Source organism: Lucilia cuprina, chromosome 6 (assembly GCF_022045245.1).
Source record: "Lucilia cuprina isolate Lc7/37 chromosome 6, ASM2204524v1, whole genome shotgun sequence".
NCBI lineage: Eukaryota > Metazoa > Arthropoda > Insecta > Diptera > Calliphoridae > Lucilia > Lucilia cuprina.
The window spans coordinates 32,729,449-32,746,225 of NC_060954.1; the positions used below are offsets into that span (position 1 = coordinate 32,729,449).

At 30.3% G+C, this 16,777-nt stretch overlaps 1 protein-coding gene across 18 annotated transcripts in view; it reads right to left on the minus strand.

The window, feature by feature from the left end:
* Nucleotides 1–5,775: 5,775 nt before the first annotated feature.
* Nucleotides 5,776–16,777, minus strand: part of LOC111675331 (transient receptor potential cation channel trpm) — a 178,842-nt gene continuing 167,840 nt past the window's right edge. For 17 of the 18 annotated variants that reach the window (XM_046955460.1, XM_046955458.1, XM_046955462.1 and 14 more), the window contains 10 exons: nt 16,081–16,180; nt 13,234–13,355; nt 12,287–12,410; nt 11,418–11,650; nt 10,728–10,994; nt 10,286–10,661; nt 10,047–10,226; nt 9,547–9,684; nt 8,104–8,261; nt 5,776–7,806 (listed from right to left, as the gene is read on the minus strand). In XM_046955460.1, the coding sequence (XP_046811416.1) occupies nt 6,652–7,806; nt 8,104–8,261; nt 9,547–9,684; nt 10,047–10,226; nt 10,286–10,661; nt 10,728–10,994; nt 11,418–11,650; nt 12,287–12,410; nt 13,234–13,355; nt 16,081–16,180 (2,853 nt within the window). In that variant the 3' untranslated portion in view covers nt 5,776–6,651. Of the gene's footprint in view, nt 7,807–8,103; nt 8,262–9,546; nt 9,685–10,046; nt 10,227–10,285; nt 10,662–10,727; nt 10,995–11,417; nt 11,651–12,250; nt 12,411–13,233; nt 13,356–16,080; nt 16,181–16,777 lie in introns of those variants that run through there. The other variant, XM_046955467.1, reaches the window with a different exon arrangement.

The window sequence follows — 16,777 nt, forward strand, 5'->3', positions numbered from 1 at the left end:
TACTACTTTTGTGGTTCTTAATATTTCTTCATTTGGGTGGAGTATAAGTTTACGCCTATGTTGTTCTGCTTTCATAATAATTATACCCTTCACCTTCGTGAGAAGGGTATATATAAGTTTGTCATTCCGTTTGTAATTTCTATAATATAATTTTCCAACCCTATAAAGTATATATATTCTGGATCCTTATAGGTAGCGGAGATGATTAAGCCATGTCCGTCTGTCTGTCTGTCTGTCTGTCCGTCTGTCTGTCTGTATGTTTGTTGAAATCAGTTTTTAGAAGACCCCAGATATCTGCGAGATCCGAATCTTCCATAATTCTATCAGACATACGACCGGCAAGAACGCTATTTAAAATCAGCAAAATCGGTCCATAAATAACGGAGATATGAGCAAAAAACCGAGACAACCTCTGAAAATTTCATATAAAATTTAGATTTTTTATTCATGCTCAGACAGAAACTGCAAAAAACAAAAACAAAATACATAACAATACGGTAAAATTTGTTATTGTAATTTGTTTATAAAAGCAAAGCAGAGCAAGAGCAGCAGAGCAAGAGTAGCAGAGCGAGAGCGGCACTAATGTTTTGTTATTGGCTAGAAATATGAAATTAAGTATGTAGAGCCTGGATTAAGTGAGAACCTATAAAAGGGGACTTTCTGGTACTTTTTCGTTCTTCAAAAGGTATTTTTTGAAATTTCTATAATATTGAACCTAGAAACATGAAATTACGTATGCATGGCCCGGATTAAGTGAGGACCCAAACAAGTGGAGTTTTTGGTACTTTTTCGTTTTTCAAAAGGTACTTTTTGCAATTTCTACAATATTGAACCTAGAAACATGTAATTAAGTATGTATGGCCCGGATTAAGTGAGGACCCATAAAAGGGGACTTTTTGGTATTTTTTCGTTGTTCAAAAGGTACTTTTTGCAATTTCTACAATATTGAACCTAGAAACATGTAATTAAGTATGTATGACCCGGATTAAGTGAGGACCCATAAAAGGGGACTTTTTGGTACTTTTTCGTTCTTCAAAAGGTACTTTTTGCAATTTCTACAATATTGAACCTAGAAACATGTAATTAAGTATGTATGGCCCGGATTAAGTGAGGACCCATACAAGGGGACTTTTTGGTACTTTTTGTTTTTCAAAAGGTACTTTTGCAATTTCTACGATATTAAACCTAGAAACATGTAATTATGTATGTATGGCCCGGATTAAGTAAGGACCCATAAAAGGGGACTTTTTGGTACTTTTTCGTTTTTCAAAAGGTACTTTTTGCAATTTCTACGATATTAAACCTAGAAACATGTAATTAAGTATGTATGGCCAGGATTAAGTGAGGACCCATGAAAGGGTACTTTTTGGTACTTTTTCATTCTTCAAAAGGTACTTTTTGAAATTTCTATAATATTGAACCTAGAAACATGTTATTAAGTTCGTATATCCCGGATTAAGTGAGAACCAGTAAAAGGGGACTTCTTGGTACTTTTTCGTTCTTCAAAAGGTACTTTTTACAATTTCTACAATATTGAACCTAGGAACATGTAATTAAGTTTGTATGGCCCGGATTAACTGAGGACCCATAGATGGGGACTTTTTGGTACTTTTTCGTTCTTCAAAAGGTACAAAAGGCTTTAAACACATCATGGTGAAGGGTATATAAGATTCGGCACAGCCGAATATAGAACTCTTACTTGTTTTCTCTGTTACTGTGCTCATGTTGAGATCTCTATGGATATCAGAGTTTCTAACGTACCATGGGGCATTCAGGATGGTCCTTAGGATTTTGTTTTGAAATCTTTGTATAATTTTTATAACATTTTTTAGCTCATCCCCATATCTGGATGCCATAGCTCCATACTGGCTTTAGAATTTGTTTATAGACAATTAGCTTATTATGGACTTAGCCATTAGTTTTTCACGAAATCCAAATTGATGATTTGGTATAATATTTCTATTTGTAATTATACTTTTCAGCCTTTCACAGAATAGTTTTTCAAACAGTTTTCCTATCACCGGTAATAGTGATATTGGCCTATATGAGCTGGCATCTGTGAGTGGTTTTCCTGGTTTTGGAATCATTATTATCTCAGCCACTTTTCAAAGACTTGGCATATATTTTAGATTTATTATAGCATTGAAGATTTTGGTTAATATTGCAAGTGCTTTGCATTTAGTAACCGGTTTTTTCACTTCGGAATTTGTTAGTAAAGGTATTTCTTCATCGTCATTGTTAATCACTGTTTCAATACTATCGTGGATAGGTATTTGCGTTTTAAATACATTTTCTAAGTATGTCCAAAAATGATTATGATGTTAAAGTAATTTTTTGGAAAGGACCATCTATTTTGTTCGTGGGTATAAAAAGTTCATTTTGAGGAACGAAAATGTAGTAACAGTCCCCTTGGGTAAGTACTAGGGTATTCAATTATTCGGGTTTTTGTTTTATTCGGTTTATTCGACAAATAATTATTATAGGTATTACGTTAGCCGGTTAATAATCGAATAATTTGAAATTATTCGGTTATTCGAATAAAAGGAAACTAGATGTTATTATTGCTTTTAACAATAATTTTCTTCATATACTGTAACAATTTTGAAAAAAGCATTCACACATGGAAAAGTTGATAATCATGTAAAAATTGATTGATACGATTTTTATGTCCTTATAAAAGGATTTCGAGTTTAAAGGACTACAAACTATTGGTATCAAATGAAAGCTGGGAATCTGTACATTCTATATATATTGTTTACCTGTCTTACTTAGAGAAAAATCGAAAAAGAAATTAAATTTAAAAAGGTTTCATTTTCGACTCAAAAACTTTTAACTACTTTTTTGTGACAAATTTTCTTTAAGATTTCCAATTCTTTGTTGGTGATCTTGGTGATTTGAAATATATTATATTATTTCGAAGCAGAGCAATTCAGCTTCATTTGAAATTAATATTAATACCAACTTTTTAATATAAATTTGGAATTTCATCTTTTGAAATTGGATGTCTTTTAAACTTTAAAGTCCTTTTACAGGAGCATAAAAACTGATTATGAAAAACTGAGTACAGTTAGTACTAATGTTAATAATAATGGTCCACAGTTCCTGTGGATTTTTTTATGTTTGAAAATAACTTTTGCACGGTTTATAAACAAGAATATTATTTTCACTTCTTTCACAAAAACCTTCGTTTAGTTTTTTATCAAATACTAAGAACACAAAAATTTTTGTTATAAGTACACATTTACACCGGGTTCTGCTAAAAAAATTTTGATTTTAAACTTCAAATAGATTGAAATTTTATTTAAATTGTGAATAAAAGATATTTCATTTAATTTATTGTTTTTTTTTAATTTGCTTTCGAATGTTAGGTCTATGATGAGTTGTACATATTTAAGGTGCTATTTTGTTTTATGAATTATTATTTTTTCTAAGTAAACAAAATGCTAATAAGGAATTAGTAAATATGTTCATTGTATACACATACATATTATTATAATGTTACGTTTTAAAATGTAGTTAATGTTACAAATTTAATAATCAATTTATATTTTATACATACGAAAATCCAACGTAATAAAACGAACAATTAAATTATTTTTAAAATATTTATTGGTCTATTTTTGTTTTCAATCTTTGCTCTTTAAATGCAACTTTTTTTATTTATTTAACACTTTAACACAAATTCAATAAAAATGTCGATTTAAAATTCTAGTATTTACTTTATTAAAAATATCAACAAAAATAAAGTAATATTTTCTTCAGGTTTTGTCAGTTAATTTGCCTTTTCACTAATTCAACACATTTTATAACTTAATTTATAAAATTTTATCTTGTACTTAAGGTAACAAGGATTCATTATATACATTTAAGGAGTTATTGTGTCAATACATTTATATATTCATACATAATAGAGTAATAATAGCACAATTATTTCTGTTTACTTCTAATCGATAGAGGAGAACAAATTCAAACTGTTAAGTTGTACGATCCATTAAAATAAATGTAGATCAACTTTTAGGATTACAATTATATAGTTAAAAACAGCCTAAAACCATGCAATAATGCAAGTTCGTTTTTAAATAATTATTATCTAAAAATTTTATTCTGTTTTTCACCCAAAAATTAAAACTCTTAAAAATTTATCTGGTAATCATAAAATTTAATATATTTATTTAATAATACTATGATAATGTGATTTTCGTTCTTAATATTCAACCTAGAACCATAAAATAAGCTTGTGGAGCATGGAGCTAATGAGAACTTTCAAAAGGGAACTTTGGTACTTATTAAATACATACTTTCTATATAAAAAAGTAAGAAATTATAGTCGGGAGATTTGAATTTGAATTATCCCTTGCATCAGATATACATACTTTAGCCATTTATTGTTGAATAGAATTGTGGACATCAAATTAAATTTTTGAAGAGGACTTTTTATAGCGGCTAGGATTAAATGATTACAAGGTTTACATGGACCGACGGACTAAATCGCTTTATAAAATGATTCTAAGCCGATTGCTATACTTTATGGTGGGTATGGGACCAATATTGTTGTGGGTCACCACAAACCCAATGTACCCTCCCACTAATGTGGTGTAAAACCCCATACGGTTCCATACGTATTAATAATTATAACAGAACCTAATACATTTATTCGAACTTCAATATTTTTTTCTTTGAAAAAAGTGGAATTTGTAGAAAGTTTAAATTGCAAAATCTTGATAAATAAAACTTGTATTCGAATGTACACAAATGAAATATCCACCATCAAAATATTGTAATGTATTGATAGTAATTTTTTTCGGAGAAGGTCCTATTATGAATTCTTGCCTCATTTTTGTCCAAATTTGCAGCTCAAATGAATGTGTCTTCTAACTCGCACTATCAACATACAGACACAGAATGTGTATACTTTTTGGGTCTATTACCAACATTTTAAAGTGTTAAAAACGAAATAAAAAAATGAAAATAAGGACGTAATTTGCAAATTTATGAAAATTATGGCTTAAAAGAGAAAATAAAAACATTTTTTTGAAGCAAATCCCGGGATATATTTTGAAAAATGCGGGGTTTCGGAATATTTTAATCCCGAAAAAATCCCGGGATTTATTTTGAAAATAAGTCTATATTCATAACAGTGCAGGATTTGTTTTCTCAATAATTTTTACATTGGCATTTTAGTTAATGAATTAATGTTAATATAAAATTGATTAATGCCGAATTCCATAGCGATACCAATTATTATAAGTCAATTATGGCCTATAAGTATAAATCCAAAAAGCGATTTCATATAGGGGATATGGTCAATTTTGTAGCGATTATTAAAGATTGCAAACTTTTTAAAAATAAATTCATATTTAACATAATTGTAAGGTAAAAGCTTACCGCCGGTTAGGTGAAATAACAGAAAGATTTAAACCAACACGATTCGACCTTTTGTCAAATTTATTACACGTACCAAATTTCATTAAATTACACATATATTTTTGACTCAAGTTATAGTATAAAATGTTGAAAATTCGTATGTGATACGACTTTTTATCTTTAAAATTGTACTTTGACTACAAGGGCGAACAAAGGACAGACGAACATAGCTTAATCGCCACCGAATGATTTTAAGTTGATTTAAGATACGGAAACATGAACAATATCTCTCACAGCGGAATTCGGAAAAACCATTTCCTTAAAAATTATTTTTGGAAATTATTTTTTACTGTTGAGCTTTTTATATAAAAATCTTTTTAGAATTACTTCTTTACAATAAAATACTATGGATACTTTTAATAAACGAAAATATATTTATATTCCACCATGATTTACTGAACAATACGATGTTAATGTAAAATATAATTTTTTCGGAAAAGGGTTACAGATGTATTTAACTAGACGTCGGTAAATTAAACATTTTCTATTTCTGTAGTTTTTTTCATTGTTTGGTTTGTATTTGTCTAAAAACATAATAGATAATTATTTAAATTTTTTTTAATAAATGGCAATTCTTAAGTATACATACAATTTAAGTACATAAATATTTTAAAAAATAAAACACAAATACACGTTATTAAAAATATTGTACAGCACACTGACACATACATACATATACAGCCGTTTATAATTTTAAACATTTCTAATAAATTAATTAACTATTTCTATGTATACAAATGGTCTTTTTGCAAATATTTTGGGTTCTAAATAAATAAATTTATAATTAAATGTTTTTAATTTTAAAAATATTATTGTAATTACTATTTGATTTAATACGATTAATTAAATTAGCTTAGATTTAAATTTGACTTTGTTTTTTATATCCTTAACATTTTACAGACACAGGCAGGGGGAGTGGGATTTAGGGAAAGCCTGGGTATGGGCGAGAAATTTGTCTTGACATTATGCGTTTCTAAACAACCGAAATGTATTGTATATGCACATCATTATTTTTTGTTATATACTATTTTTACAAAATCAATATATCCTTCACTATATATTATTTATAATAATATTTACAATCAAAAAAAAAAATAAATTTCTTTAAGGTTAATTTTTATTCCATTGGACTTCATCAAAATGCGTATAGTGAACACCATGATGAGAACGAGGAATTTCTTTTGATAACGATGTTATGGCAATAATCATTCCAAGTTTCAATAAAAATCAGCACATTGTTTCATTGTAGGGCGGATCCTTTTCTGATTCGGTGCTGCTCTTAATGTTAGATGATAGTTTTGCAATTTCATCTTGGACAAGATCTGTGCTTATTTGCGGTATAGTAACACTAGAAGCCGCACCGGTCTGGTCACCATCCTTGGATTCTTCAGTGCTCGAGCTACTCTCTTTTAGTATATTCATGCCGAATTTACTGGTAAGTGGTGGTTTGAGAGAGGAAATCAATTTGGCAGGAACCGTTGAAGGCAATACAGCACCGGCAGCAATTGTTGCTGCATGTTTCGAAGGTGTTTGCAATTTGGTTGATGCAGATGCTAATGCAGAAGCAGATGCCGAGGATGACGATGAAGGTGCAAATTCTGTGGTTGAGGTGGGTGTTTCGGTGCTTGATAAACGTGAGGTTGGTGGTATCGGCGGTGGCTGTTGCTGCTTGCCTTGGTCCAAGCTAAACTGTTTCTTCAATTGCATAGCTCGTGGAGGCGGTTGCACCTGCGTCATTATATTCGTTGCTCCAAAATCTAAGGAAGCTGATCCTTCATCAGTTGAGCGCTTAAGATCACAAGCACCAACGGACGAAGTTCGCAACGGTTGATAACGTGCAGAGATGCTCAGACTACTACCTCCACTTAAACTAACACCACCCTCGAGCACTGTAGTCCCTAACATTTGGGATTGTGATTGTGACTGTATATCAACTGCGTCGAGAGATGGCTCAGCCGTCAAAGATGGTGTATCGATATTATACGAGCCGGTCATCGATGTGGTGGTATCATTTGAACTTTGCTTAATAAAACGATATGGATGCGCTGAATAGTCAGTGTCGGTACTAGAATTCTTCTGTAAACTTTCACTGGACTTTTTAAAGAGGCGACCGGTGCTCTCATACGGTGGATTTAAAAACTCACTGGTAGCACGTTGTGGTACTACGGGTGAATGATATGTTTGTTGTTGTTCCATAGAGGCATTACGTTGCCAGGGACGTTCATTTTTTACTTGAAAAGCACCAGTAGCTGGACCGCTAGTGTCACTGCTATCACAAGCTCCAACCACACCGCCACCAGCTGGTGGTTTAGACGGGGACAACTCGATAGCAGTTTCTCGTCTAAGAGGATGACGATGACCGAAGTCAACAGATGCACCAGCCTGAACAAAAAACAAACCAGTGATTAAAACCAAAAACTTTATAAAAAATGTTGATAATATTAGTCATGCAAGCATTAATGCAAAACATTTATATAAAATTGAAAGTAATAATTAAAAAAATTTTGTCTAAAATATTATTTCTGAAAATTTTTATGACCCGAAAGTTACCCTTCTTAGTTTATTTCCAAACATGTTTTAACATTTTATATACATATTTACAAATGTATGTACAATATAAAAATTCAAATTTTAGTTTAAAAATATACATAATTACCGCCGTCTTTTGAACTTATTTACCTCATAAGAGTCGTCAGTATCATCAATTGAGGCACGCGCCGTAAATAGACCCTCTAGCATTTGATAATCATTTTCTTCGCATTCTTTTAAATGTTGCTTTTCTAAAAGAGCTGCTCTTTCGGCTTTCGACATTTCCGTTTTTGGTCGATCCAATGATGCTTTAAATGTGAAAATACATTAATGAAAATAGACAAATTTGTATTTATGAAGCAAATATTATGAAAATGTAAGGTATTTGAATAAAATTATTGTTTGTTCTGTATGTTTTACTAAATTGCACACTGTCTGCTGTGATTGATATCATTGAAAATTTTTTTAATTCCTTTTTGTATATCAATACTGAGTATTATTAGGGCTTGAGTTCGATACACACATTGAGATTTTTTCAATATTTTTTATTAAGAATTTTTTTTCGACTTATTCTGGAAAAAAATTAAGCAGAAAGTATCGTAGAATAATTTAGAATGTTTTTTTTTATTTGATACCCACATTGAAAGAAGACTACAAATATTTAATAATTTTTTTTTAATTTCATAATATTTCTTTACAAAAGTAAGGATTTTGAATATGACCCTCTTCGAATTGAACGAAATAATGTTCACACATTCTTCACATGCATATGAAATTTAAAAGTATTTTTTTTAAGATTATTTTCAAAACTTATTATATTCGACAACTACCTATCCGATTTTAATGATGGCTCAAAGTTCACACTTTTTAAGAATTGTAGTTTAACGGTATTTTATTTAAACTATTATAGCTTTAATGTAAGGAAATCAAAAGGTCCTACATAATAAGAACCTCGATAAAATCTCAATTATAACGAATTTCGATATTTTGAAAAAATTTAAAATTCGTATTTAGACGAAGAATGTGTCATCGAAATCAGAGGGGGTCATGTTTTAAATCATACTTCTTTGTTTGAAATTTTTTGAAATTAGCCAATATTTTAAACAAAATATAGACATTAAAATTATTAGAACCAAATAAATACTATAGCAAATATGCGATTTCAAATTTAATGTATATTCATAAAAACGAACATTTAACGACGATAAAATATAAACCGTTATGAATTTGGAAAATTTTGGTAACTTAAAACTCTATTGTTATAAAAAGAATGTGTGTACCGCTTCGTTTTTTTTTAATATTCTAATAAACATAAATATATTGAAATATGTGTTTCATATAGAATCCATATATGGTGCGTACATGAACTTTATAGCTGGGTCTCTCAAAAATTTTAATAACAAATGAACTCATAGGTTACACGAAAAATAAACTTCTAGTATTTTATGTACAATTTTAAGATGGAGCTAAGCTTTGTTTCATTTATTTATCTATATTTCTCTAGACTAGAACTGTAAAATTCATAACATTTAAATAAAAAAATTAAAGTATGACGCAAAATATTTTACAACAATAACAATATCAAATACTTACTTTTATGACTTGGAAGTGATACTGTAGGCGAGGCAATCATATGACAAACACTCTCCAATTCATCAGTGATGGAAGTGTATTCGCTATGCAATTTCAAGAGAATGTTTCTTGAGGGTTTTGCATGTAGTACAGATTTTCCTAAATTACATTTTAAATAATTTTGTTTGTTTGGTTTTTTTACGTTCAAATTTACGATACGAATTTGTTTGGAAAAGATAAAATTTCAAAGATTTGTTTAAGAAAAAAATTTACAAAAAATTACAAAGTTCACAGAAACAACAACAAAAAATAAAGGAAGAGAAATATTATATAGGGATAATAAATAATAACAACAACAATTGTTACTGCAACAATATCGGACACAACAACACAACGAAGCACGCAAATATTCCAAATCTCATTATCACTCTATTCGAGAATGCTCCATAGACTTGGAATACTTGATGCCAAACGACCGGAAGGAGATTGGTGTTCAACACATTGAGGACTTTTTATTGTACCTGTTTGTGCTTCCTTATCACTGTCTGGTTCTGATTGCGTAAGACTCATTTGACGACGTGTTAAATGTAATTGATTCAGACTTATATGAGAACGACTTATGTCGCCAACAATAGAACACGTCTCAGAATTTCTGCGACACAAGGAAACAGTACGTTGTCGCATAGCTCGATGTCTGGCAGCTGTAAAATAAAAATAATAAATTAAATGCAAAGGTGTATGCATAATATTATTTATTTACCTTCAAAAGTTATATCTGGTCCCGTTTCATCAGAATTTTCACCTACTAGTGTTTGATCGTCATCATTTCCTAGCGGTGTTAAGGTATCTTTACTTTCCGTACTTGCGCCTGTGTCCTGGCGTACAGTCACATACGGTGTTCGTTTCACAGTCTCACATGTAGATGGCCGTTGAGACAGAGGGACATAGACATCAGAATCCGATTCAGATTGGACAGATATTTTTCGCACCTGTTCGTTAAGTGCTTCACGTGATTTTACAACTTCATCTGATTCCTCTGGAACGGGCACCACCTCAAAATGGGCTCCATCATCAAATATATAGGCATCTGGGCGGACTTCTGTTAAAGAACGATTAAATCGTCGACGGTTTGTTACCTATATTTAAGATAATAACTTCAATTATGGATTATACTTGTAATAAATTAAATTCTTTACACATGCCTGTAAACTATTCGATAGGCCACCTCCTAGACCACCACCTCCACCTCCCCCGAATCCACCACTGCCACCACTGCCAGCTCCTGCTGCTTCATTGTCAGATACGGATACCGTTCGTAAGCGTTGCAATTCTCCGGGTATATTTATATTGGATGAATTGAAATCATCTTGACCCATTGTATGCATGGCCATAAAACGATGTATCACTGCTAAGTGGTTTAAAATTTGTTCGGATGATTCTTCCATTTTGCGCAAACGAAACTCGATATTCTAAATGAAATAGTAAAGTTTTGTTTTAAAGCTTGTTTAAGTCCCTAACGAAATACTTATAATAATGAAAGATTTTGGGGGACTTTTGGAATTTTTCTCATATCTTCCAGACTTGGCAGTAATGATTACACAAAGTAGTTCATTATGGCAATTACTTGCAATATATAATTGAGCAATAACCAATTATATTTACTTCTAATTAAATTTTTTGACAAAACTTAAATTATAATTAAAAGTAATTGTAATTGGTAAATCTTAAATTGCAATTACTTTAAATTTAATTTTTAATAATATTTTTTAATAGCAAAGTGCCCTGGTTCAGAAAACAAATAATAAAAATAAATTTTTCAAAAATTTCGAGTAAATTAGAAAGGGACAGTTTTTTAAAAAACAACCCTGATACAGTTGTAAGTATATATTTACCTGTACAGTGGCAGTTTGTAAATTTTCCTTTTGATTTATATCTTCTATTTTCTGGGCCATCGTCTCAACACGTTCTGTAGTATTCTTAACACGCTCCTCTGTCGATTGATTTAAAATAATCTCCTGTTCGTGGAAAAATCCTTCAACACACTCCTCTTCAAAATCATACAAACGCTCGAGATCGTCCTTCTCCAAGAAAAGCTTCAAGCCATTGTCTCGTTGAACTTCCAATCCTGTACATTTATTCGATTGAATGTGAATAAATATTATTCAATACAAGAAATACGCAAATACACACAAATATTTTTTTCGATGTTGTTACATACAAATGATTTAATTATTCCACAATACCGTCCCCAATGATAAAATTAGAAAGCAAGTATTTTTTTAAGTTATTAATGGTTAAAATTAACAAATTGACACACAAACATTGACAGTGTTAATCATATAAATAAAAAATAATCAAAAAATAAGGTGTCAGTAAAAATGTTAGTTGTTAAATTGTTGGCAAATTTAAAAAAGCATAAAATAAAAAATACAAATTTGATATTTTAGATTTTGTGCGTGAAATGTTTTTATATTAATTTGTGTGTCCAGTTTTTTAGTGAGTGAATGTGTTTTTTTTTAACAAAAAAGTATTTAAGCAAGAAAATTCAAATTATTTTAAAATTAAGAAATAAGCATTTTAATATGCATTATTTGTTGTATGTGTTTGTGTAAAGTTACACATTTGTTTAATTGTGTAAAAAGTAAATGAACAAATAAATAAGTAAAAGTAAATAGAACAACATTATTGGTTAAATATATTTACGAGCTTATAAATGAAAACTCACAGGGAATAAAATTTAACTTTCTCATCCCTCTCTCACCTTTGGCTTTGCGTATACAATACTTTAGCAGCGAATAGAAATGACAAAACGCTATGAACGGAGGTGGCAGCACGGGCTTCTGTTGATATTCCATGACTACGGTGAAACGTTGGAACATCCATACCTGTATAAAAGTATTTGGATTAAAATTATTTAAATACATACAACAATATATTAATATTTAGTTAAACGTTTAACAACTAGAAAAAAACGTTTGGTTTTAAATCTAATGCAGAACTTTCTAATAGAAATAATCGTGTATGAATATATTTTCAGATATCTTGACAAGCTATTAAAGCTATTTTCATCTTAGGAAAATAGTGAATTTTAAAATGTACTTAAACATAGACCGACTCATCTAAGTCTACTCAAAAAGTGTTTTCACTAATCGATTTTTAATATTAACAATTAGTCTCTGTAAACAAAAATTATTGGATTCTGCAGAATAGTGCATTATGTCTCAAATTTAGTAGTTGTCAGAGAAATTGTACAACTCATTAATCAGCAAGGTAATAAGTCGTGGTGCTGGGATTTGACCTTTTGGTGCTTTTAGTGAATATGTGGCGTTGGAACATGTAAATGACTTTATTATTTATTCATATGAATAATTAATACCTTCTGACTCGAAGTATAGGAAATATCTTGAACAATAAGAACAGGTTATTAAATCTTAATCACTTTGTATTCCTAAAATATATATTTCTTTGGTCCCAGAGGACCTTGAGACAAGGTAAATGTTGAGACGAGGTAGATGTTGAGAAGCTTGAACCAAGATTCTCTACCGATTATTTTTTTCGTCGAAAACATACTATGAAACTTTTGCCTTTTCATACAGAGCCTAGTAAGTATAACAATGAGGAATCTACAGTAGTTTATCCTTATCCGTGGAGGACAAAACTAGAGATTAACTAATGCAACAACGTTTTTAATTAATAATTCATTATTACCTGATGTGAAACCGAATTGACTTCATTGAAAATATTATTGAATACCGCAATTAATAAATTAATTAATAAAATATTTGCTATCAACAAATACATTGACATAGTAATCGGTGTAACCCAGTGTCCTGAAAAAATAAGAGATATAAATTAATTTCTTTGTAGCGCAACTGTTATTCATACAGAAATAATGCTTATTTACTTAATAGAGTCCTAATTAATACCCATCATTTGAAATCCTGATTAATTATAAACAAGGATGGAAGAGACGTTTCTTATTTGAATTCAAAACTGTATCATTAAAATAATTAAATACCAAATCAAATGTATTTTACTTAGAATAAAATCTTAGCAAAACTCGACTTAGGCTTTTACTTACATTACCACTTTATTTTCAATGACTACTACTTACCGCCTGCATTACTTTTACGTACTCTTATAATGACTTACATATAATAAGAAAACTATGTACTTGATTTAGAGTTTTGCCGTTCTATTTACACATTTTATACAATTGCGCTCTAGCAGGGATGGCATAATTGGTACGATGGTACTTTTTTTGATACTATTTGATATGCAAAAGTACCGTGATACTCCCACCATCAAAACAGATGGGGTTTGTAACACATCGAAATAAGTATAAGTATTCTCTATTGCTAATGTTTTCTTGGTATTGAAAATGGGCAATATCGGTTCACTTTTTTGAATAGCCCCAAACAAGTGGTCCTCCAGACAACAACTTTAACGAGCGTAACTGCTTTAGCAGCACGAGTATAGCGATGAAATTCGACATAAAGAAGTTTTATATAAGCCAAAATCTTTCTACCAATTTTTTTTTGATCGGTTCATAATTGACCTACCCCCTATATAAGGTCCCTATCAGCAAATGACTTTAACACTCATTACTGGCCCAAAAATGCGATTAAATTCGGTATAAGTAAGTTTCTTACGAATCAAAACTTGTCTACCAATTTTCTTTTTAGGATCGATCCATATTTGACCTTACTCCCCATATAAGGTTTCCTTCATAAAATTACTTAAATGTTCATTACTGGCTTGAAAATACGAATATAGCAATACAATTCGACAGACATAAGTTCCATGCTAGACAAAAGGTCTTTGTCAAATTTTATGTGGATAGGTCCATAATTGACTCTACCCCCCATGTAAGGTCCCCTTCAGAATTTAAATTTAACTTTAACACTCCTTACCGGCCGAAAAATGTAAGTATAGTGATGAAATTCGGTTTAAGTAAGTTTCATACGAATCAAAACCTGTCTACCAATTTTTTCAGGATCGGCCATCGAATATAAAATTTGTAGGAAACAGCTACTAACGTTATACAGTATTGGAATTCTCTTCATATTATCAGACAAAATGTTAATATAGTCAAAACCCTGAGAATAAGTTAGACGCTTCTATAAGATTAATCAGCGCTGAGTTCGAATATTACTTCATATTTTCTCCATCGCATCTGGAATCTAAGATATTATATCCTGAGTTTTGGGAAAACGCAATTTTGTCCCTTTTCGAGACTTTATAACAGCGCCATGAGTTTTTTAAATATAAAATTTTACAAAGTACAATTTCGTGGTAATATTTGTATCGTAGCTATGAGATACCATGCATTTCTTGGGCAAGAAATTGTGTAGCATCAAATTATATCCAAGATGTTAACATTGAGGGACGAACAAAGATTCGCAATATCAACATATAATGCCCATTCTAATTTAAAAAGTATAAATATAAATATATTTCAGAAATTACAAACTCTTAGCAAAAAACATTTTAGTACTTTGAGATCCAAAAAAGTACATTTTTATACCCTACACCACTTTAGTGAGGAGGATATATTGGGTTTGTGCTGTTGTTTTTTACATACAAAAATATTCGTCTTATACCCACCTTAAAGCTTAGAATCATTTTCTGAGTCGATTAAGCTATGTCCCTCCGTCTATCCGTCTGGCTGTCCATGTAAACCTTGTGCGCAAGGTACAGGCCGCAATTTTCAAGATAATTGGATGAAATTTGGCACACACGCTTTTCTTGGTTAAAATCGGTCCATTATTTCGACTAGCTTCTATACAAGCGTACCCCCCAAATACGGCCTTTGGGCTTATAATTAATTTAAATTGTCTATTATGTCAATAAAAGTCGACAAAACTTAGTTTTATAGAATTTTAAATGACACTACCGATTTTCGTAATGATCGGGCTTGACCCTAACCCCCTACAAACTCCCTTTCAGAAAATGACTTAAAAGTCAAAATTCACTTACAAACACTAATAACACTTTTAAATTCTACACAAATAACTTTGAAGTAGACTTAACTTCCCCTACCAACATTTATAAGGATAGGGCCATTTTCCCCAAACTCCCCTTTGAGCTAGTAAAAAATCTCTTTTTTGCCAAAAAAAGCAAAAATATTCTGAAGTAAAGTTAGAAAATAAATCAAATGCTTTATTTTTTTAAATAATCCCCATTTTTAACATACTGTCTGGTGTAGGGTATCATATGGTACGCTTCGCCCGACTATACATTCATACTTGTTTTGTTTTTAAAACAAAGCTACTTTTTACATCTTATTTATAAGTACTCATATAAGTAAAGATTTATAAGCGTGGTAAGTACTTGCTTTCAATGTCAGCACCATGTTGAAATATTGTGTTAATATTCTAACGAATAAGTGAAACGCAGCTGTTTAACACCTTACTTTTCAATGTACAACAACTAATAAAAAATCATAACAATTGGACAAAAAATTTTGATAAATGACAATACTTAAGGACTCTATTAAAGTAATCATTCTGAAGTTCTAAGCTTTTAAATTTTTAAAATGAATATTTAACGCACCTGTAACACATGCAGGCTGACTTGGATTTTCACCACATGGTGGATCAATATCATCTGCAAATACTTCACCATACAACATGAAGTACGGTTGATAGGTGACCTGAAAAGAAACATGCAACAGAAATTAATAAATAAATTTTATTAAAACACACACTCATATTGTTTATACATTTAAATATAAATGAAACACATATAGGAGGATACAACAACAATTACATAGAGGTTCAGTTGACAGGCAAAATTAGCTGATTTTTATTATACATCAATTTTTTATTATTCGTTTAAGTGTATCATTAAGTAATGATATCTAAATTTATTTATTTTTTTTACAGGTTTCTCATAGAATAGTTAAGAACTTAAAATAAGCTTAATATCGATTACATAGAATTATTTTTGTTTATTAAATTAAAATGTATGACTTTTATAAAACAAATGAAAATATTATTATTAAAATCGAAAATAAAGTAATTTATCCAGACTTGGGGAACACCAATTACAATTTTCTTCACAAAACTTGCCAATACATTTTAAGACAAATAATAATTTTATCTGACATCGATATAGAAATTATAAGTTCTCACAAATGAGAAATTAGTTACTGCAACTATAATATATTCACTGTAACAATATAACATATAATTGTTATTTCAATTCAATTTTAGTAATACTTTAATTACTGTAAACATTTGCATGTTCA